This window comes from Ammospiza nelsoni, chromosome 17 (assembly GCF_027579445.1).
Source record: "Ammospiza nelsoni isolate bAmmNel1 chromosome 17, bAmmNel1.pri, whole genome shotgun sequence".
NCBI lineage: Eukaryota > Metazoa > Chordata > Aves > Passeriformes > Passerellidae > Ammospiza > Ammospiza nelsoni.
Window position 1 is genome coordinate 5,512,011 of NC_080649.1, and position 23,436 is coordinate 5,535,446.

Genomic DNA, 23,436 nt, shown 5'->3' on the forward strand with positions numbered 1-23,436 from the left:
TAAACCAGGAGCTGCTTTTAGCACTGGGGAGGGTTTGAGCCAGCTCATGTGTGTGGTCAGGATGGCAGCCAGCTGCCATCTCAGCTTCTCTCATGCAGACCAGCAGGAAGGTTTAGTTCAGTGTTGTTTTTTCCCCTGGTGCAGCCCACATCCTTGGCTGATGTTCCTCTTTATATTCCCACCAGCTCCAGGGCAGCTCTGCTGGCTTCTCCCAGGTGAGCGTGGTCAGGGAGATGCTGAGCTGAGCCCTGCACAAACACAGAGCAGGATGGGGGCATGGCTGGGGGAAAGGTGAGAGCAGGAGAGGCCAGCCCCTCACAGAATGAGGCAATGCCCCACCATAAAGGTGGTTCTGGGGATGAGGATGATTTTTTAAATTACCCCATTGCTTTATATGTGAGAAAGAGAGAGGAGTGTTCAGCAACTACAGGAACCACATCTGGCTGAAATTATCCAAGATGCTGGGAAGGCAGAGGGGGAGAGATGGATGAGCAATGCTCACAGAAGCCTTGGTTCCTTAGGAAACAGCTCACAGGAGCGGCAAGAGAAACCACGAGATAAGAGCAGCCGTGTGAGGGTTATCAGCAGCATCTCACCGGGCTCTGTGCAGGCACCGTGTGCTGTAGGGGAGCACAGAGGTGCAGAGCAAGGTCACCCACCTGCCTGGGTGCCTGGGCTGTGCAGGAGCATCCCAGTGCCCTCCAGGGGCTGGGTGGCATTGCCTGGTTTGGGGTTGGTGTGTGTGAGGCAATCCTCCATCATTTCCATGCTGTGCTGGTGTGGGGCAGGGCTGTGCCTCCTCTCTGACCTGACAAGGCACAGAAATTCCTCAGCATCCTTTGGTTTTCCTTTTCCTTAAACCTTTTCTCCCTTCCCCCAGTTCCTTATGAGCTTACATCATCTCCTTGTGCTAAAAATAGCCTTTGGGGTGGGAGAGAAGCTGCAGCTCCACCTGCCCTTTGTTTGGGGCTGCAGCACCAGCCCAGGGCAGCCTCTGCCAGTGTCAGGGTGTCTGAGTGTCTGGGCGTCCGTCTGGGTGTCCAGATGTCCAAGACTGGAGCAGCTCCACCAGCTGTGTCACTGATGTTGCAATGGCAGCTCAGTTTGTAAATGGGCCACGAGTGCTCTGCTAAACAAAATCAGTTTCTAATCCTCACTGTCTGCTTGGAGTTTGGGGCAGTGCTGGAATCTCTGGAGGGATTGTGATGTTTGTGCTCCTGTACCCAAACCCATACCAGGTGCTGGAATCTGCAGGGGTTGTGATGTTTGTGCTCCTGCACCCAAACCCAGAGTTTGGGGCAGTGCTGGAATCTCTGCAGGGATGGTGATGTTTGTGTTCCCGTACCCAAATCCAGAGTTTGGAGTGGTGCTGGAATCCGTGCAGAGCAGTTGTGGTGTTGGTGTCCCTGTATCTAAACCCAGAGTTTAGAGCAATGGTGGAATCCCTGCAGGGATTGTGATGTTTGTGCTCCTGTACCCAAACCTGGTGTTTGGGGCAGTGCTGGAATCTCTGCAGAGCAGTTTGATGTTGATGTTCCTGTACCCAAATCTGAGCCCTGGCCCTGGAGGTATTTCTGCTGAGGGCACTGAGGTTTGAAATGTCACTGTATAAACACCAGCTCACGTTGGACTCTGAATACCACAGTAAAAGCTTTAGTGCCACATAATGCTGTGAATTTATAAATGGCCCTGAAAGCCCTGGCTGTGTTAGGTGTGTGTAAAGTGAATAATATCATGTAAATAAAGAGTTTATTTTCCCCTCATTCTGCTTTTTTTGCTGGCATGTTTCCTGTTAATGCCAGTGGCTTGCCTCCTGATTTACACCATATATAGAAATGTAGAAAAAGCCTAATTATAATTGGCTCTTCTAACATTTTGTGAGTTGAACTTCTGAAAATACTGGCTGCATCTTGATCCAAAGGTCTGAAATTTTTCAGAAGTTACTGTGAGTGTAAATCTCTATTTAACCTCAATGCAGATGTGGCTGATGGGCACACAGCTGTCAAAAGCTTTAGCCGGCCTTGATCTTAGTTTGTAGAGAGGAATTTTCAATCTAGAGAAATAAGTTAATTTATTTCTACTTAATAACCTCCAAAAGAAGTTGCTGCTTGGCTCTGACTGCTTTTTAATGTCACTGTTATCTGATGCTAGTTATAAAATGGATTAAATTCTCTTCTGATGCTTGAAAGGCTCAAGCATTAGAGCAGGGCTTTGAGAGGAGCTCCATCATTTTCTGCTCTGCCCCTCACTGATGGGAAGCTCTTGTTTTCGTGGCTCAGGGCATCAGGAAGATGTGACTGTCACAGGATCTGTGGAGCATCCCTCACTGTGGGATGCTTTTTTGTGCTGTCTTAGCCTCTCTATTCCTGTAAGAAGATTCCTCATAGACCTAGAGATGGAAATAAAAAACTACTAGCAGCGTGGTTAAAAAGCAGCAAAAATTTGGTATTTTGTGGAGAATTCATGTTGGCTTTTGCAAAGCAGAGGTGTGGGCATGGAGGGGTAGATGTTTTGTGGTAGGGAACCATGGCACCCGTTCCCTGCAGTGCATCTTGGTGTGCTGGGATTGCATCAGTGCTGCCTGCTGTTAAATCCATTTCCAGTAAATTCCCAGCAGTTGATCCCAGTATTTGGCTGAACCAAAGCTCCATGTCTGGCTCTCTCTGGATTTCAGCAAAACCCTGTCACAAATCTCTGCCCTGAGTGCTGCCCCAGCTGCAGGGTCCCAAAGCCTGGCTGCATTTCCCTGCTCCCAGCTGGCACCAGGGGCAGCTCCTGGGCTGGGCAGGGGCACCCAGGGCAGCTGGAGGTGGGCTGAGCTCTGGGCAGGCTGATTTGGGCTGAATGAGCAGCTCAGGGCACAGGGATGCTGCACCTCTGGCACAACCTCTGCCCAGTCTCAGTGTCCCAGAGGATGCAGTGATTTGGCATCACAGCCAGGCAGGGATTGCAGCAGGGAATTTGGATTCTTGGCTGGGTTCTGCAGCCTGCTGTGAGCTTGGGGCTGGGCAGGTTCTGCTGGTGCTTCTCTTTGTGGTCACGGGAGCAGTGGGGAGCAGGCAGGGAGGGATGCAGGATGTCAGCCTAAGTGGCAGCAGGGCTCTGGCCCTCTCCAGAAAGGATGCAGCCTCCACTGTTGGCTTTTTAAAGGAACATTTTAGCATTTCAAGGATGCTCAAGAGCATTTTGGTTGTTGTTTTGCTCTGAGTGCTGTACAGGTGCCCCCCCAAAGCAGCCCCTGATCAGAGGTTCCCATCAGAGGGCTGTGAGTGCCTGGTGGGAATTGCAGACCCTGCAGCTCTCCCAGGCCAGCCCAAGGTCACTGGAGGCTGCTGTGCTGCTGTCAGGAGTGGGTTAAAGCACGAGCATCCCTCCAAGGAGCAACCTTGCCTGGCACAGAATCCTCCTTCTGCTGCTGCCCAGCCACAGAGCAGCTTCTGTTCTCCAACCCTGACATCAGCCTGGCTGGGATGTGAGTCACGCTGGGAGCCAGGCCCGGGGAGCTGCTGCCCCTTCCCACAGCCCCTCTGGGAGATGGAGCCTCCCTGGGTGGGTCTGAGCCCCTCTGGGTGGGTCTGAGCCCCTCTGGATCAGTCTGAGCCCCCCTGCTCCCCCCTCACCTGTGCAGCACCTGGGGTGTGTCAGGTGTGACCTTGGCAGCCCCAGGAGCAGGGCAGGACCCCAGTGAGGCTCTGTGAAGTCTGGCATCCATGCCTTGGCACTTGTGCTGTGGATTTTGGGTACAAAAAAAGGGGAATTAAAGCCTAATTTGTTTTGTTTTGGTTTTGGGTTTTTTGGGTTTTTTTGTTTGTGGTTTTCTTTTTTTTTCCAAAAACCTTTTGTCTAATAGGGAGGAAGAGTTTAGGATGAAAGGCTCAGGAGAAAGATTGAAATGGTTGAAGGAGGAAGGTTTGCAGAGCAGTGTGTTCAGCTGAAGCAGGTGGGACCTCAGTGCTGATGCTCAGTCTCCTCTTCATGTCGTCCCAGTGTAATCCTTTATGCATTTAACATTACACAGGTCCACGTCAGGACTTGGTCCAAGAAACCTCTCCCCATCCTCTCCTTGGGGGTTTGAGGGAATTGCAGTCATTGCTTTAAAACAAATGATTTCTTCTTCTTCTTCTGCCCTGGTGTGCCCTGGCCCTGCTGCCATGGCAGGTGGATGGGGAGAGTTCTTTGCAGGGCACTTCTGCTCTCTGCAGCCTCACCCAGAGCACAGCAAAACCTCCCACAGTGAGTGAACAAACATTGAACCAAATTGCCTTGGAAGGAAATGGATCCATCTGAATAAATCCACTCAAAAAAGCAGGAGCAGATCTAAGCCCAGCCAGGCTGGCAGCACCACTGCAGCATCCCCAGTGGGTTTGGGGAGGGCTCTCCTGCCTGGGGTGGGTCCCAGCCTTGCTCCCTGACAGCAAATTCACAACACAAATGGTGTAAACGCCAAAGAGGGCTTTGCTGCAGTGCAGACAGGGCACATCCAAGGGCTGTTTAACAAACTGAACTCAGGAGGAGGATGCAGGGGGAGATGACAGCATGGTTTTTGTCTCACCATTATATTTTCTCGTGCAAGGGGAGCAGGGCTGTGGCAGGGACTCACTCCCATTCCTGATGTGCTGACATTTCCACAGCACTGGCATCATATGAGCAGGAGCTGGAGGAGCCTCTCAGTGCCTCTCAGTGCCTTTCAGTGCTGATTCAGAGCTGGTGCAGCCCCTCTGAAGGAGCTCTGCCGCCTCCTGGGGCTCTGTGGGAATCAGGGGAAGATGCTGCACCGCTTCCCACCCTTGATAAGGATACAGAGTCGCCACCAAAAGGCAAAGGAGAGGGCTCCACATGCAAAAGCTTGTCTTTTAGAGTTAAATTTGGTGCATTTTTATTTTTTTCTGTCTCTCTGAGCTATGGCAAGAGGCCAGCGACTACTGTTATGCTTTCCAGGAAATCCACGAACATTGCAGTGACAAAGTGATGGGGAGGTGATGGATCTTACAGATAGCTGCTGTAGGAAGAAAAACATCTAGCAAAGAGAAAAGCTCTGATGTCTTCAGCTCCTCTAAAGCAGAAAAGCATTTAGGCAGCCAAAAATTGCAGGTGAGAACCTGTGGGTCTGAACTTAGGGCAGGAGGAGCAGCCAGCCCTGGGAGGAGGGAGCACCACTGTGAGCTGAAGCTGGATGCTCACAGCTAGTTTAGGATCCAGCTGTGATTTTAACAGCTGGTTCTGTCAGGCTGCCTTCAGCACAGCTCTGATCCAAGCCTCCATAATTAGCCAAGGAGCAGCAGCTCTCATGCAAGAGGGGCAGCAGCGATGCTCGAGGCAGGGGAGGCAGAGCAGAGTGGGTGTGAGCCTTGCTGAAAGGCACAAGGGCTGCCCCATGAAATTTTGCATAGTTGGAGGTTGTTTTTTTGGTGGTTTTTTTTTTTTTTTTGTTCTCCATCTAATTGTTTTGTGCAAATTTTTTTTTTTGTTAGGTTTTTTTTTTTTTCCCCTCTCAGAAAAGCACACCTAAGAAATGTTTCGTTTTGTGTCATTCTGTAACAGAAATATTTACATTTACCAGCTAAAATCAAAAGCATTGAATTTGTGGTTGGTTGAATGTGCTGAACTAGAGCAGTTTCTGGTGGGTGAGGTGCTCTGAGCTCCTGCAGGCTGAATGTGCTGCCCTTGTTCCGGGCTGGGCTCTGGTACTCCCTGGGGATGCCCTGAGGGGTTCCCAGGAGAGCCAGTCCAGCTGGAGAGGACAGACTGTGAGATCAATAAATGTGTGAAACACCCCAATATAATTATCATTGCTCACTCCTGTCCTTGAGCTTTCCCTGTTTGAGGTCAACCAGCTTGAATTAGTGTGTTTTGATATTGCTCAGGCTGCCTGTTCCTGTAACCTTGAGTTTTTGCAGTCAATAAATGGACCTATACCAACTGGAGGCAGCTGAAGGGAGGTACAACGCTTTGTTCTCCATGTCTTGGATGATAAACATTTAAGGAAAGAATAGGAGAACCATCCCTTTGTATTTTCTGTGCTTTGTGAGGGTATTTCTTGGTGCTCCAGTGATTTTACACTGAGCACATTTCACATTCCCTGAGTAATGACACAGGACCAAAAGCTGGGGCATCTTTCTTCCACTAATGAGAAGGGAGCGACCAGGAAGCAATAGGATAACAGAGAGCATGGGAAAGGCTGTTTTCATGGCAACTCATGGTAGCTTAATTCAATTCCTGCTACAGAAAGATCTGTTTCACTCTGGAGACCTGGGCAGGGCTGGGCAGTTTCTGCCTCTCACCAGATAAAGAACATTCTCCAGGGTGAGGTCATGTCTTTTCTGGAGTTTGCCAGAGATGCAGCTGAGTTAGATCAGCCTCAGCTCTGAACCAGAGCATTTGCTGATGCTTCTTCCTTGCCCACACCAGCCCACACCCACCTGCATTTCCCCCTGTAGTGAACTCACCTGAGTTTTCACCTTGAAATCCCTGGTGCAGCAGTGGAGGAATTGTCCACACCCCACTTCTTACACTGAAATGGGGCAGGGAGGTGCCTCCCCTGCTAAATGGGGCTGGTTTTACAAATGCTGCTGCTGTTGAGGTGCAGACACAGCAGCCACCCATAATCTGATAACCAGGGCAGCCCCTGAGGGACACAGGCACGGCAGTAACAAACAGCATGTCCCAAAATACCTAAAAGACAACGAGGCTGCTCAGCAGGGAGTGAATTTCAAGCTTTCATGCATGGCAGAGGGTGGAAGAAAATTTTAGCCTGGCTAAGTCAGTGGGAATTTTGGTTGGTGATTTATTGGGACAGAATTTAGCTTTGATTTATATAATTCTAGGAGTTCATTAAGTGGGATTATGCTGCTCCAGGGAATGGGAGATGATAGTTCTGGAAAAATCAAGGCATGCAAATGTCCTTGCGCAACCTGGAGGTTGTGGCTGTGCTGCCAAATGCTCCATCCCTGATAGCACAGCTGCCAGAGCATCGTGTACCAGCTGATTTCTGGGACAGCTTGAACACCAGCAGCCAGGGCAGAAACAAGTCCTAAATTAAAAAATTCTGCTTTCCTGTATGAAGTTTTCACTGTAAATGCATTGAACACTCAATAAAAGACGTTCAGGAGCCAACAGCAGCACTGCAGCAGATCTGCTCGAAGCCATTTGGATTTCTGTTCAAAGCAGAGAAAGAGGAGTGCCAGGTGTGATAATGGCTTTCCATGATTTGTGACTGTATGGAAATGCTTTATTCCTGTGTGGGGGAATGCTTTATTCCAGGATGCCCCAGAACACAGAGTCCTAAACTCATCTAAAGTCTGTGGTGAACTTCTCTGCTGACTCCTCTCCAGCTCTGTTGGGGGTTCAAATTCATCTCATCCTTGCTTGCATTGATCTGCGTGAGCAGCTGAGCTTTTGTTTATTGGTGTGGGGAACAGATCCACCAAAAGCTCTTCAGGCTCAGAGGCTGTTTTAGCCTGATCCCCTAGGTGTGGTTTGAGGATGCCTGTGTGAAATCCAGACCTGCAGGTGGCTCCTGGTGCTCTGGAGGTGTTTGAGCAGCCGCAGGTTGGTGGATCCCTGCTGGTGTCAGGGTTCCTTTGCCTTTTTCAGTCTCACCTCTTGGCTTTCTGCATGTGGGGCTGCAGGTGGGCTCTCCCTTGTCCTGCAGAGGCAGGACCAGCTCTGTGTGGGCATCCCTGGGGATGGTGGTGTGGGATGGTGGCAGAGCTCCTCCATGGGGAGGGAAGGCTGTGGGGACATCTGAGCTAAACTCAGTGGCTGCAGTGAGGATTTTTTGGAGTGTTTATGTCTCACCCACGGAGAATCCTTGCCCTGTGGTTTGGGAGTGGTTTGGCTCTCAGGATTCAGCTCCTGAGGTGAGCTGCTGCAGGATTATTGTGAGTTAGTGCCACATGCCTGCCTTTAACCCTGGCTTTGCATCTGTATCAGGCTTTGAGTGCACTCACTGCTGCTAAACGGGCTGAACATCACACAGGGAGCCTCCCACCTTCTATTATGAAAGACTGGCTTCAAAAGAGCAGAACCTGAAGGTTATTTACCTGGAACAGGATTTTCTTTCTCCAAGCAGCAGCAGCAGATCCCAGGTGGGTGTTGCAGGGATGCCACTGGAAGAGGAAGCATTTGATTTCCAAGTAAAATTAGATTCCACATTCAATTCTCAGCAGTGTAAGTGCAAGGCTTCCAGTAAAGACATTTTCTGTAGCAGGGGGTTGTAACATCTCCCAGCAGATACAATCAAATTGTGCTTGCAGCAGGCAGCTGTGGCCTTATCTTTAATATGTAAACACTTGCTCAATAATTAGGTTAGCACGGAAGTTGTACTGTATCGATGGTCAATTATAAGATAAACTGATAAAAGGGAGGATGTGGCTGTCTTCTGAATTAAACCTGATATGTCTGCAGTAGTCAGGTGAAGACTTGAGAATTGCATAATTTGTGTTTTCTCCTCATACTTGTTCCCACGCAGGGTTTTCGGAGGAGGTGAGCGCTCACTGGGAGATCAATATCACTCCACAAAAGCAAATTTCTCTCTGATGAGTGTCCTTTGCACCACCTCACCCTCCAGTTGCTTGCCCAGTGGCTGCCACCCCCTGCTGCCCTGATTTCCCTTTTTTTATTGCTCTGATGGCTTCCCAAGCTCTGCAGAGGCTCCTGTGTGTCCTGGTCCTGCTGCACTCAGTGGCACCAGGGGCAGGGTGATCCCACCTGGGATCCTGAGATCCCTGTGATCCCACCTGAGATCCCTGTGATCCCACCTGGGATCCTGAGATCCCTGTGATCCCACCTGAGGTCCCTGTGATCCCACCTGAGATCTCTGTGATCCCACCTGGGATCCTGAGGTCCCTGTGATCCCACCTGAGATCTCTGTGATCCCACCTGGGATCCTGAGAGCCCTGTGACCCCACCTGAGGTCCCTCCCAGAGGATGAATGGCTGTGCTGATGCCTTTGTCACCTGAGAGCTGCTCCGTGGGGAATCTAACATGTGATTAAAGGGACCAGTTAAAAACAGCTTAGGAAGCTGGATTAGGTGCATGATCTCTTATTGTGGCTCCTTTTAGCTGACAGCCCGCTGAAAGAAGGGGGGTCTGGATTACATGGAGAAACATCAGGCTTGACAGGAGTGTTTTCTGACTGTTCGGCTTAGTGGTGTCATGTACAATTTTAATCTGATTTAAATAGTGGCAAACATCACAGGCTTAATGGATTTCAGCTTTATTACTGGGGCTTTGCTGAGGAGCAGTTTGGATTTTCAGCTGTGAGCCACCAGTGCAAGTGTGCTCACGATTAAGTGGGGCTGGAAACCCGGGGATGGACCTTGCATTTCAATGCCCCATGCCTGTGTGGGGGCACAGACCTGTCCTTTCTGTCAGCCTCAGGACCACAATGTGTAATTGAGCTCAGCCCCGTGATCCTTCCACAGAGATGATGCATTTGGCTCCATTTTCTGCACTGGTCCCAGCTGCTGGGGAGCACCTCCTTACGTTGCAAAATCAAGGTGATAATATCGTCTTGTAGTCATCTGGAGAATTGGTTTTCCATGCTTGGCTTCGGCCTTGGAGTTGTTCCTCACATGATCTAAAATGATCTCTGTGCTCTGCTTTAGGTGTCGTGGGTTGTTCTTGACTTCCCATGGTGAGGCTTTGTCTGGTCTCTGCTGGGCCAGTTTGGGGTGATTTGTCTGGAGGAGAAAGTCCCTGAGGACACTGACACCTGCCTTTCCACAGAGATGTGGTCCTGCCTCTAAATGAGTCTTTTGGGGTGGGTTTTTTTTACATTGTGGGAGAAGTTGCTGAGGAAGAAATCAGTATTGAAGGTGGTTTTATAAAACAGTGTTGGCTGTTTGGATCTGACTTCAGATCCAAGTTACCATTTCAGGACCTGTTGGTCACTGAGGCCTGGTCAACTGCTTGGTGCTCTGGGCCCTGCATGAGCAGAAAAAGTAGGAAAAAGGGAACATCAGCCACTGCAAGTTCTCCTTTTATCAGTAAAGAGAAGTGTGTGTTCCTAATCCCTTTCTGTGCCACCTCACACCACTGACCTGAGGTTTCATCTCCTTCCAGCCCTGAGCTGAACATTGGTGAGGATGTTTTCCCTCAGAAGGCCAAGGAGATGTCTGCACAACGTTATCTGAATCATCCACTAAATCCTGGCTTTCTGTCTGCTGTAGCCATTCAAGCACTAATTGCCTTTGATTAAGTCAGTCGTTGGCAGAGTGAGTGGGTTAATTGGGTATTGTGGAAGCAATCAATCTCATCAGCTGCTTGCATCCATAGCTGAAGTGACAATGCAGTGGGACAATAATTGTTTTATGAGCTCCTGGAAGGCAGCAGAGGCAGACTGGATGACAACATGAAACCCTTCTCTGTGAAATGGCCTTTTGGAAAGGTAATTTGGATGCTAAGTGCTCATTAGGAGAGGACTGATTGATTGGGAGCTGGGGAATGTTGTCCCTCTAACACGTGTGTGCACAAGAAATGGTGTGGGTGTCAGGGTGCTGCACTTGGGGGTTCCTGGGCTCTTTGGCCTGGCTGGATGAGCTGTGAGGAGGATGTGGTGTCCTAAATGGGGAGGAAAAGTTGTCTTAAGGGAGATCATTCCCTTCTCAGCCATCACCCACCCTGCCTTAGGTGCACCAAGCACTGACCTCTCAGGGCTCCTGGGGGCTGGAGCATCACTGACCTCATTTTCTGCTTGCTGAGGCTGTAATTTCCAAAGAACTGAACTGTGCAGGGGCAGCAGCAGCTCCTGGTGGCTCCTGGCCTGGCAGTTCAGGAGGGGATGGATTTCCATCTCAGCATCAGGTGCCTCCTGCCATGGGGATGCTGAGACACCTCCAGCATGGCTGTGCCTGCACTGCTCACTGTGGGACCTGCAGGAAATGCATTATCCAGGGATGGATTATTGCAGGGAACTTCTGAGCTCCTCAAACAGGCAAAAAAATCAGGCAAAAAGAGCAATCTGCTGGTGCTGTGCAGCGGAGCAGGGTGCAAGCTCTGAGGGATTTGAGGACCTGGACCCTGCTTGCATCTGGGGGATTGGGGCAAAGAGTGATGTTTTCATTCCATGAGCAAACTTCATATTCCTTGGTTTATGACTTTTATTGGAATGCAAATTCTCAGAGTATGCAAGTTGAATTGATTGCAATGTCTTGCCTTGATGGTGGCTGAGTGCTGCAGGAAGAAATGTTACAGCCTAGAGCAGTCAAACCATTCACACTGGCATGGCTAAACAAGTTGTTTTTGCAACCCTGTTCAAAGTCCAGTCTGTAAGGAAAATACAGAATTTGCCACCTTCTCCATCCAGCCCTCTCACTGTGGGCAGCAGGGTTTATTTCACAGGAATGTGCTTCAGACTCTTTGTTCAAAAAGGAGGCTGTGACACGGGGCCAGGGGTGATGGGTGGTGTCAGGGACTCCACACTCAGCTGCTCCAGATAATGATGCAGCTCCTCAACCTCTCAGGAAAGGTGGGCCCACGTGGCCAGTGAGTGCCTGTCCCCTGCCCTGCCCTAATTAACATCTCCCCGTGCTAATGAGGCTGAGTGCTGAGCTCTGGCACTCACAGGAGTGGCCATGCACACCCTGCAATTTTAGCAGCACAGGGAGGGAGCTGGATTTGAATCTTCTCCAAAGCTCTGAATCGGGGTCAATGCACTTCAACTGCTGAGAGGAAGGAAAATGCCTTCTGTAGGAGGAGATGCCCTGCCTGAACTCCAGGAAAATGTGATTCTCTTGGATTACATGCACAAGTGCATTTTTTTTTTCCTTTTATTCAGCCCCCCATGCTTTGTCTTGCAGTGAGATAAGAAGGCAAGAAACAACCCAGTGCTGCATTTGTGTGTGTTGGATACATTCAGGTTTCTTCTGAAAGCCTGGGATCAGACCTGGTGTTACCACAGCCCTAGAAGCATCATGGAAACAAGCAGTTGTGTTGCCTCTTTTCAGGTGAAACTGTGAATAAGGAGCCAAAGAAACCAAATATCAGACATGGTTTTAATTCCCACTTTTGAATGCCTTGCTTAGGATGACAGAAGGAGAAGTCCATGCAAGCTGGTTTTTGCAAACCAGTGGATCTGGTTGTCCTCCTTGCCGGAGGGATTTTTCTTCTCTGAGAGCAAAGGGTAAAACTGAACAAATAATTTTGGGTGCTTCCTGTAATCCACACTCTCAGAGACCAAACCCCCATCATTAACTCAGCTCTGTAAGAGCCTCCTGAGGTGGGGAAGTAGCAATGTCCCTCTTCTTTAAAATGGGGAACTTGAACCCAATGCTGGTGGAAGTCAGATGGAGAGATGGTGGCTACAGCAATGTTCTTTATACAAAATCCTCTCCCTGGCTTCCTCTGCAGCCCCTCAGGCAGGGCAGGGCTGGTACACTGGAGTACCCAGGGGGTGCTGCCAGCTTTGTGTGCCTGAGGGAGCTGCAGCCCCCAGCCCACCTCAGCTGGCACAGGACCATGCACTGTCTTCTTCTCAGCCTGGTGCCGTGTTTTCCTTGGCCCAGAGTTGTAGCTGTGGGAATGAGGTGGGTGTGGAGGTGGCAGTTCCTCAGTTTACCTTGGAGGACACGTACCAGGTGAGAAATGCCCACCTGGGCTGTGTGCCTGTGTCCTGTGCCATTTGCTGGCTGATTGACACTTGGTGGGGCTCTTGAAGGAGTCACAGGTTGGTGCCAGAGCAGCCTGCAGAACAAAGTGGTTGATTTTGCTCCTTGGCAGGTGGCAGAAGTGATGCAGAAAAGGTGACAGAAGCAGTGATAGCAATGTTAGCAATGTTAGTGGTGTTTCTTTATCAGTCCTGCCCAGCAGTGCTTTCTGCACTCGTGGTTGGGTGCTGGTGATCCATGGGGTGGTGGCAGGAGGCTGCAGCCCTCGTTCTGTGCCTCAGGAGAGGAGCAAACATGTTGGTGACACGGTGCTGTGTGCTCCAGCACAGCAGCCAGTGGGTGTTGCTGGGCTTCAGCTTCCACCTAATCAGAGCAGCCCCCACAGAATGGTTTGGGTTGGGAGAGACCTTAAAGAAAATCTCATTTCACCCTGGCAGGGGCACCTTCCACTATCCCAAGTTGTTCCAAGCCCCATCCAACCTGGCCTTGGACACTTCCAGGGAAGCAGCCACAGCTTCTCTGGGCAACCTGTGCCAAGGTCTCCCCACCAGGTGCCTCTAAAATACAAAGCTGTTGCTGAGATAGTGCAGCACATCAGACAAGGGAGATAGGCTTTATTTTATGTCACCCTGTTTTTTTAAGATTTTCTAAGCCTTCTGATGCTGACATTCTTGTAGTGAACTTTCTCTCACACTTCCTGTAAATAACTCATTGTTTTGCATTCCTTTATAGAAGAGGAGAGAGTTGATGGACTGTTGGTTTGTCCAGTGTCATTGGAGAGGTGGCACTGTCACCCTCCAATCCACTGTCACTCTTGGAAAACTATAAATGTTAGAGTCAGAAATTAAACTTCCCTTTTCCTTCACCTTGAGAACAGCAGTGTGAGCTTGTGTTTTTTGGTGTCCTGTAGCGACAATTTTCTGTCTCCAATGCCCTCCAGTGTGAGATCTGTTCCCTGTTGTGCCTCTGCGGTTTTGTTTTGTTTCTCAGCACCTTCTCTGGCTGCTTTCACAGCCCTGTGGATCAGGGCTTTGAGGACTCATCTTGCTGACACACAGCTTGCCCGGGGAGCCTGTGTGGGTTCATGCTGGGTGCAAGGGCTGCTCGTGGTGGTTTGCACTGATGGCTGCTGACAGGGGTGCAGGTTTGGGCAGAGCAGAGGAGCAGCTCCTGAGGATGCAGCCCTGGAGGGAAGAAAAAAGAAAAAGAAAAGAAGCAAGCAAAAATCAGTACCAAAGTACACTGAAATCAGCAGCTGGCTTTGTCAGAGCAGCTGGAGGGATTGGGCTGGGAGAAGCAGCAACCTGTGAGCCACAGAATGGAATAACACTTGGTTGTGTTGGGTTTTTGTAATTCTTCCTTGAAGTGAATTTGGGTTCTGTGTTTTTACACAAGTTGGAAAGAGAACATCAAAATGGTGAAGTGTCCAATGTGAGAGGGCAGGGAGAGCTGGGTTTCCAGGCTGACTTTGATCCTGGCTCACAGCCTTGTCCTGGGCAGCTCAGCAAACCTCTCTGGGCCTCCCTCTCTTCATATACAACCATGATGGTGCCCACCTGCCAGGGTTAGCAGTGATTTGAGATCATCTTTGGTGACACACAGAGTAATTTTATTCTCCATCCCTTAATGCTAAAAATTCTGTGTTGTTGAGGGGAGGAGGTGCAATCAGAAATACCTGCAGCACCCTTCACCAACCCTGTGTTTGGCTCACCCCAGCACTGAGCTGCAATAATGCACAGGGAGCCTCTCCTTGGTGTCAGAGTGGAGATGTCTGAAGCAGAAGCTGCTGGCAGAGAATGAGGGCAGAGGGAGAAGGGCAGGTCCGGAGGAGAAGGGCTGTTCCTCATCACAGCAGCCCCACACTTGGTTTGCTGAGTTCTGAAGGCTCAGTTCTTTTCTTTATCCCAATTTTCTTTTCAAGTACAGCACTTTATCCCTGGATCTCAGTGACTCCTTTCTGCTGCAGGGTACAGAGAAGGATTTCTGTGGAAGAGAGGACGCGACAATGGGCAATTCTTGAGCCGAAAATTCGTGTTATCAGAGAGGGAAGGTGCTCTGAAGTACTTCAACAAAAACGATGTGAGTGCCTGGGGTTGCTGTCTGCAGATGGGATTGCAGCATCCTGGAGCATGTAATTCCCAAGGCACCAGTTTATTTTACAATTTCCATAAGCACTGATCCCCAGCTGCTCCAGGACAGGAGCACCAGGCTCAGCTCACCCTCCCTTTAGTGGGGTCTGCCCTTGTTCCTCCACCACAGTCATGGAGAGATGTCCCCCAGGCCCATTCTCACATTCCTGCTCTGTTGCCCTTTGAAGTCCATAGGGCTTTTCTCGAACCACCAGCAAAGGAGTTTCTCTCAGCTCTGGCTCTGCATCATCCAACGAACGTGGGTTTCATATTGATGACAACCTTGTGATGAAGGTGTCACCATCTGAATCCTCCTTTGCATGGCATGGCATGGCATGCAATCCAGAGGGAAAGCTCCCTGGTTTCCTATTCCAGTGTCAAGCAGAGTCAGCAGCCAGTGGCTCACTTGACAGGATGGGACAGGGCGGGACATGGACATGGACATGGAGCTTCCCAGCCGGGTCTGTTGTTGGCAAAGGGGGTAATCCTCCATCTTTTGGGGCAAGGATGAACTATTTGTGGGTGCTGGAGGGTCACAAAGCACCCTGGCCTGTTAGTTAGCTGTCTCTTTGTATCCCTGCTGGATTTTGCAGAAGGACAGAGCATTTTTCCAGGCTGGCATTGACACCCAAGCAGAGTCTCAGATCTCTCATCACCAGGGAGTTCTGTGGGCTGGCATTCAGGTGCTTTTAGCTAATGCCCTCAAATAGGCCTTTTTTTCTGACCAAGTGAACTGTTTTTTGGTTTGAAAGCCACTTCTCAGGTGTTTGCTCACCCAGCTGTGTTTTCCAGGCAAAAGAACCCAAAGCAATTATGAAGATCGAGCACCTAAACGCCACTTTCCAGCCTGCCAAAATTGGGAACCCACACGGGCTGCAGATCACTTACTTGAAGGACAATAGCACAAGGAACATCTTTGTCTATCATGAAGATGGCAAGGTGAGGCCCTGGAGGTAATGAGGAGGTTTGGGAGCCAGCCTGTGGCACACCAGGCTCCAGCCAAGCTGGGATCTCTTGGAGGGTGGAAGGGCTACAAGATGCACAGCCAGCTTTGAGTGTTTGTCCTGTTCTTCCAAACACAGAGAGTGGCAAACTGTTCTAAGTAGACAGATGCAAATGGGAGGAATTGGAGATTTCTTGCAGCTTGGAGTAGAGGATTTTTCAAGGCAGGCTCCTTGGTGCCCAGCGATGGAGAAAGTGTGGATGGAGCATTGGAAGATGAGGGGACTCAGCCCAAAGACTTGCAAAAGGGGAACAAACTGAAATGTAGAAGAAGCAGGGAACTGTTGTGGTTCTGCCTGTCTCATGCTTCATAAAATGCAGATATTCATGTTTGTATTGAAGTAAATCCCCTTGTTCAGGTGTCTCTGAAGGGAGGTGCGAAGGAGATGGTCCATGAGTCTGAGGTGATCCTCCCAAACTTCCCCTCCATGCCAGGTGCTGGTCAGCAGGTGCTTCTTGAGCCCAGCCCATGTCACTGGAGCTGCTCTCAGGTACCTCCTGCTGCAATTTGAGCCAGACTAATGAGCAGCAGCTCTTCAGTGGCAAAGTTGCATCTCCCACTGTTGTGTCAGAGTCTGAGGTTTGCTGGGCTTTGGTGGTTTGCACAGCCAGGCTGTGAGGGCTGCACTCAGGGCTCTGGGGTTTGGGTTTGGCTGCTGGAAGGAGCTGCCTCTGCTCCCACGCAGGCCAGGATGTGCTCTGATAAAATCTGATCATGACCGTGCTCAATTCCTTCCAACTCCCCTGAATTAGGTCTGTCTCCTTGGCTGCACAAGGGCTACAAGAAGGTGAACTCCTGGGGTAAACTGCTGGGGTAAGCAGCTGCCCTTTGGGACCGGAGGCTGCCCTGGGACCCCCCTGTGCTCTCCTGCTGCCCTTGGCTCCCTCTTGTGCTCCCCCAGCAGCCCCAGTGTCCTCCTGGACCCCAGAGGTGCTGCCTCTCCCTGCTCTGAGGTGGGGGAGCCTCATTTAGGCTCCTTCTTACATTTCATAGAGTCACAGAATGGTTTGGGTTGGAAAGGACCTTAAAGCTCATCTCATTTCACCCTGTCATGGGTGACACCTTCCACTATCCCAGGTTGTTCCAAGCCCCGTCCAACCTGGCCTTGGACATTGCCAGGGATGGGGCAGCCTCAGCTGCTCTGGGAAAACCTGTGCCAGGGCCTCCCCACCCTCAAAGGGAAGAATTTGGTCAAACCTTCTTTGTATCAATGGATTATCAATATTCCAGAAAGCAATTCACTGCTGGAAGTCAGTGAGGGTTTCAGCTTCTGCTTTTCTGCAGGGTGAAACCCTACCTCACATCATGATCACAGAGAAGACCCACAGGTAAATAAAGAAATAAATATGTGTATAACCACCCAATTGGTGGCTGTAGAAGATTTCAGAATTTTAGCATCACAGCTTATTGTTCATTAGCTCCAGCCTGGTTTGGTCATCATGAACTTCAGGAGTGAATTCTCAGTGATCCTCTCTGTGATGCTATCTGTGGTGTCCTTAGCTGCTTAGGGTAGGAGAGCAAGTGATAAGTGAGTAAAACCTCAGACAAGTAGGTCAGAGTTTTCCAAAACACTGTTTGTCTATGTCCTGTTATGTTTTGGGATCTTTTTTTTTCTCTCAACTTGAAGTAGCTTAACAAACCAAAGCAAAGATTTTTAGTTTTTGGAATGGCTATTTGCCACCTTAGACCATTTTTGAGATACCCTCAATTCAGCTCCTTAAAACTGAGATTTTAAAATTTCATGTGGGCTTTTCCTCCTTACCCAGATAATTTCTAAAGCATAAAAAAATTTAACTCTTAAAGAAAGCAAACATCTCCTTTGATGTGGTCTTTCCTACACTACAGCGTCCTCACCTGAGAGGGTTGGGCAATGTTTATTTTGGGATTAAGTCTGGCTCATTGAGCATGTCCCTGATCTGATGTGTGAGGCTTCACATGCATTAATGACACCAAGGCAGCTCAGCATCCCTGTCCCTGTGCTCAGATCCCAGGCAGGGCAGCTCCTGATTCCCTTCCAGCAAACCTTTCCTGTCCCACAGTCTCAGACCACAGTTTGAGTGCTCCCTTTTAGTGTGGAACACTTCAAATTAATGTGGCATTTCTCAGCAAAACCTTCAGAGACATACAGCACAAGCTGTTGGGTCTTACCAGAGATAAATGAATACATGAGTTTAAAAATAATGAAATTATAGAACAATTATTTTGTAATAACTGTTTAAATTATTAATTGTAATAATTAACAATTATTATTGTAATAATTCCTAGTTGTTAAAAAAGTGGAGGGAGATTTTTTTTGCCAAGGACAAGGAGAAGTGCCAGAGCTTCTTGGACTTCAGCATCACTGTGGCTGTCCCTAAAGGACTCACAGGCGCAGCTGATAGACTGGGATACAAAGATAAAGAGATGTTAAGCCACTCTTTTATCAAAACATTGAAGTTTGTAGCTGGAATTTGGGTGGGATGCAGGTGCTGCCCAGGTGTCCTGCTGGAGGGGACAGGGCTGGGTGGGCAGGTTGCACCAGCCCAGCTGTGTTTATAGGGTCAGCTCAATGTTTCAAATGCTCTTTTGGGGCTGGTTTTGCCAGTTCAGAGATGTTTAAATCCTCCCTCGGTGCTGACTGGAAACTGCAGAGCTCTCTGCACATCTGGAACAGCAGCTGGGTGTTCCACATCCTTCACCTTTTTGCTGTGTTCTGTGTTTTTTAGGATTCCTGCTACACTGAGCTCTGTCACTGGAGCCAGAGTGATGGGAGAGACAAACCCCAGCAGGATCAGGTTATTTTGTGTGCAGGTTGCCCTCCTCACTCTGCTTTTTCCCTCATTAACAGGAAATTGTGGATTGGTTCAACGCCATCCGGGCAGCACGCTTCCATTACCTGCAAGTGGCATTCCCTGGAGCCAGTGACTCTGATGTGAGTGCTCCTGCACCATCGGCTGGGTGGGGCTATTTTTTCCCATTCTTGCTCATTTTTAGCATCCTGTTAACAAGCTGGAAGGCTTGGGGAGTGCTCCATCCTTCGGAGTGTTCTGTAATTGCTGGTGAGATGGTTGTGGAGGGATGAGAGGGGCTGTGGGAGCAGCTCCAGCACTGCCACCCCTGCAGGGGCCCTGAGCACCTGGCTCAAAGGCTGTGGCTGTAATAAAAAGCCAAAACAAAGGCTGGAAGGCAGGGAAGGTTAGGGCAGAAGGATGTCAGTGCCCTGAGCTCTCTGCAGGTCAGTGCAGCCTGATTTATAAATGGTTTATAAATGCCTGGTTTATAAATGCCTGTGTTTTCCGGGGGCTGGAGCTGCTAATTGTGTTATCCTGAGCTAATGCAATTCCAGAGGCTGCTCTGATGTGCTGCCAGCCAGGGCTGTGTGCTGCTCCTGGGCTGTAGCATCACTGTGCTGGTGCTTGTTGATTACTCCCTGCTCCTCCTCGGCTGTAGATTTTGAAATCTAATTGCATTTCCTGCCTTCTGCCAATTATCTGGGAGGGGTGCAGTGGTGGTTCTGCAGGGTGGCTCTGTCCCTGCACCCTGAGGAGTGTGGGGGATGCTCCTGGGGGCTGCTGGCTGTGCTGGGCAGCTGCTCCAGGGTGTTTTGTGTTGTAGCCTCCTCTTCTGAGCACTGGGGAGGAGCAGGGCTGGAGCTCTGGGGCAGAGCTATGGGGCGGGCTCAGGGCTGGGGCAGCTCAGGGTGGGTTTTCCTTCCAGTGACCCCCCAGTACACCCAGTGACCCCCTCCATCTGACCCTGCTCTTTTCTGTCCTCTTTGCTTGCTCCAGCTGGTGCCAAAGCTTTCTAGAAACTACCTGAAGGAAGGATACATGGAGAAAACAGGGCCAAAGGTAGGATCTGAAGCATTTTTCAGCCCCTCCAAACTTGAGTCTTGCTCTGTATGGCCCCAAGAAGGGGTTGCTGGTGGGACAAACCAACCTTTGCCAGAGAGGCAAATTCATAACTCTCTGAATGTGTTTAATGCACTTTCCTCACCTGGGAGCAAACATTAAAAAAATTCCAAATCTAGATCATAAACCCAGTGTCCCTTTCTGGTAGAGCTGGCCCGGCCCCTGGCTGTGGTGGCTCTGGTGGCCCAGAAGTGATCTGCTCCCAGCTCCCCCAGCCCATCAGGCTGCTCCAGGCGCTTTGACACTCCTGGGCCATGCATGGTTACAGAGAAGCTGTGCTGTTTGTGTGTGATCTGGCATTTTCTGACTCCCCAGCAAACAGAGGGCTTCAAGAAGCGATGGTTCACCATGGATGACCGACGGCTCATGTATTTCAAAGATCCCCTGGTAAGATGAGGGTGCCTGGGCTGCCTGGGGGGAATTGCCTGCAATACTACCACTACTAATAATAAAAGTGATAGCAGTAATAATTACAGTAATGATCTGCAGCAAAATGCAGGCTGGTGGGAGAGCCAAGAGGGCGCAACACTGTCAATGCTTGGTGGCTCTGCCTGGTGGGCAGTAACCCTGTAAATACCAAAACCACTTTAAAGGCCCTCTCCATCAGATATTCTGCATCTGGATCTTGGCTCCCTGGTGTTGGTGCTGCATTGTGGGTGCCCCTGGGTGAGGAGCAGAGCTGTGGGTGGTGCTGTTGGGGTTTGGCTGATGGGTTTGTGGCGGCTGCAGCTGTCCTGGTGCCTGGCATGCAGAGCTCCCTTCACCCTCACCCCTGCTCTGCTGTCTCCTAGGATGCCTTTGCTAGAGGGGAGGTTTTTATTGGGAGCAAGGAGAACAGCTACAAGGTGCTGGAAGGGCTCCCACCATCCACGCAGGGGAACCACTGGCAGCACGGGATCACCATCGTCACCCCGGATCGGAAATTCCTCTTCGCCTGCGAGACAGAGGACGACCAGCTGGAGTGGATCAACACCTTCCAGAAGGTTATCAGCCGGCCAATGCTGCCTCAGGAATATGCAGGTGTGTCTCTGGGCTGGAGGGTGGCGTGGCTGGGTGCCCTGCAGTGTGCCCTGGGCTGGAGGGTGGCGTGGCTGGAGGGACGGGGGTCAGGGCGTTGCTCCCTCCTGCTCTGTGTGAGGCAGCTCCTCACTGCCCAGGGGATGCAAAGGCTGTTTGGGCAGAGAGGGGCTCACCCTGGAGGAGGAGGAGGATGAAATCCTTCCCTCTTCATTGCTTCTGGTGTGATGTCCATGCTGTTGTGTGGTTATAGGGGTAACTAAAGCCAAGGAGCATCAGCAAGGACTCCTGTCAAGGTGGGCTTGTGCCAGACTGTCACCACCTGCCAGTGCTTGCCTTGCTCTAACTTTATTTTCTCTGTTTTTTCCTTTCAGTGGAAGCCCATTTCAAACATAAACCTTAGCTGGGACTGGCTGGGCAGACCTGAGGAGTGAGCTTCTGTTTACAACACGACGTGGTTTTATTTGAAATGTTAAAAATAATTCATAATAACAGTAATAATAATAACAATAATAATACTTCCCTTTCCCCTCATCATTCACGTGATCATGTCGGAAGGGCGGCGGTGGAACGTCGGAGAAGATCCTGATCCAACTTGAATTTCAGCTCTGTGGCTGCTCTGTGGGGTGGGATAGGTGGCCCTGCCACCCCATCACCCCACACCCGCTTCACCAGGATGGCAGAGACTGTTGGTGGCACATCCCAGGGGCAGCTGGGACTCTTCCCCATGCTCAGGTCCCTGGTGCTGGAGCTGAGCATCCCCACACTTCCAGATGGCTGCCAGCCCTTTCCAGGGGGCTGCAAGTCCCCAAGGGTGACATCCCTGTGGGATGGGAGGCAGCCTGGAAACACAGGAAAGGTGCTGTGGAATGCAGCTGAGCCTGCCATGGTGCTGGGGTAAATGATAAATTAATTATCCCCCTGGGGGCTGGAGGTGGTGCTGTACCCAGAGAGGGGCAAATAGGATTTAGAAATAGAGGAAATGGGCATCATCAGCCTGTTAACAAAGGGCAGGGAGGAGGGGGCTGCCAGGGAGACACCGACCCATGAGGTGATGCTGGGGGAGCAGAGCTTTGGGGGCCAGGCCTGTGTTTGGCTCCCTGGGTCATCCCTGTTCCATGGTCTGGGGGCTTTGCCCCATTTGGGGAGCCTGGGATGAAGCTGGGGTGTTGAGCTTTATCTGCAGGTTTGCTGCTGGGCACCATCAAAGCCTGTCCCAGCTCACTCCCAGCAGGCACATCCCTTCTCCGGACTTGGTGGTTGCACTTTTTCCCCCAATAATCCAATTTTTTTGGTTGATTTTTCTTCTCTTGCCCCCCCCCCCCCCCAAAAAAAAAAAAAAAGGCAAAAAAAAAAAAAAAAAGCTGCTTGAAGTGACGTTTCAGCGGTGTTGAGCACTGTAATTCCTGCAGTTAGGGCGGGTGGGCTGCGACCTGCACACCAGGTGCTGGAGTTTTAGCCCAAAATGAGATTTCCAGCGTGCCCTGGGGGCCCAGCCCCAGCCACGGACCTGTCCGCCGCGTTTCCTCGGGTGGTTGTGTATCTGAGAGCATCCCATCGGCTGTGTGCATTCGTTCTGTCACTGGTAAGACAACTGTGCTACTAAATGTCATTCCAACCAATAAATTATTATTATGTCAGAGCCGTGGCCGTGTGGTGCTGGGGCAGGGCAGGGAGGTGGGGTTAAAAAGCAGCAAATGGAAACAAGGAGGTGCCAGTGCTGGCAGGGCCCCAGGGCTGTGGGACACCCTCAAAACACAACGTGTATTGTTTTAGCTATTATTTGTGTATGTGTGTGTGTTATAGTGCATATTCTGTGTATTTTCTCTGTAATAGTTCTTTATGTGTGCACACATACACAAAGGATAGCTGTTTCTGGGGAATAGAGAAATAAACTTTATGTTGGCTATTCAGACAACTGCATAGTGGATAGGTGTAATATATAAAATGTGTGTGTATGTGTGAGGTGTTCATATGCACACATTCATGTACAGATGTAGCACTCAGACATACTCAATTTACAAAGATATAAGCTAAATGTATTTCACACACCTGTTTATGTATAGACATTTTTATACTTTGTTTTCTAAAATATGTGATTATATATTGTATACACATGTGCATGCTTTATATACATAATTTATAAATATATTTATAAATGTAAGGTGTATATCTGCATGCACATGTGTATGCCTAACTATAATTATATATTTAACTTATATTTAAAGTATTTATAAGTGTATGTTAGCCACACACTCTCATTCACACATACTTACCAACCCAGGCACAGCTGAAGCAGGGAGAGGACACACTGGGCTCCTTTTTTGTTTATAGGTAGCTATAAAAATTGTTTTGTGTGCATGTATAATTAAGAATAATATTATAAATGATATGTAATACAAGTATGTAATTATTATCTATACAAAAAGCTGTTTATATGTGTGTGTGTGTATACATGTATTTTAAATTCCTAGGTATATATTTTATACACACACACACATAAGTTCTGTATATACTGTTGTAATTATTGAATATACATTTAGTATATCCACCTGTTGGTGCCCCAGCTCTGGAGCACTGCCCTCCTGTCAGGGCTGAGGTTTTGGGGTCAGGGCACACACAGAGCTCACAGTGGGGGCTGCTGGAGGCTGCAGACAGAGCTGAGGCAAAAACCTCACACTGGGTCACATAACAGGACACAGCAGGGGACATGAGCTGGACACCTTACACTGCCTGAGAGGCACATTCCTGGCAGCCAAAAGCAATGAAAGCTGTGGTTCTCATCCTCT

At 49.8% G+C, this 23,436-nt stretch overlaps 1 protein-coding gene across 1 annotated transcript in view; it reads left to right on the forward strand.

Annotated features, from left to right (window-relative positions):
• ADAP1 (ArfGAP with dual PH domains 1) overlaps positions 1-22,289 on the forward strand; it is a 49,656-nt gene extending 27,367 nt beyond the window's left edge. The window contains exons 5-11 of the mRNA XM_059484724.1: positions 14,575-14,687; positions 15,530-15,676; positions 18,568-18,651; positions 19,508-19,570; positions 19,946-20,017; positions 20,422-20,650; positions 21,022-22,289. Of these exons, the coding sequence (XP_059340707.1) occupies positions 14,575-14,687; positions 15,530-15,676; positions 18,568-18,651; positions 19,508-19,570; positions 19,946-20,017; positions 20,422-20,650; positions 21,022-21,050 (737 nt within the window). The 3' untranslated portion in view covers positions 21,051-22,289. The remainder of the gene's footprint in view (positions 1-14,574; positions 14,688-15,529; positions 15,677-18,567; positions 18,652-19,507; positions 19,571-19,945; positions 20,018-20,421; positions 20,651-21,021) is intronic.
• Positions 22,290-23,436: the final 1,147 nt, after the last annotated feature.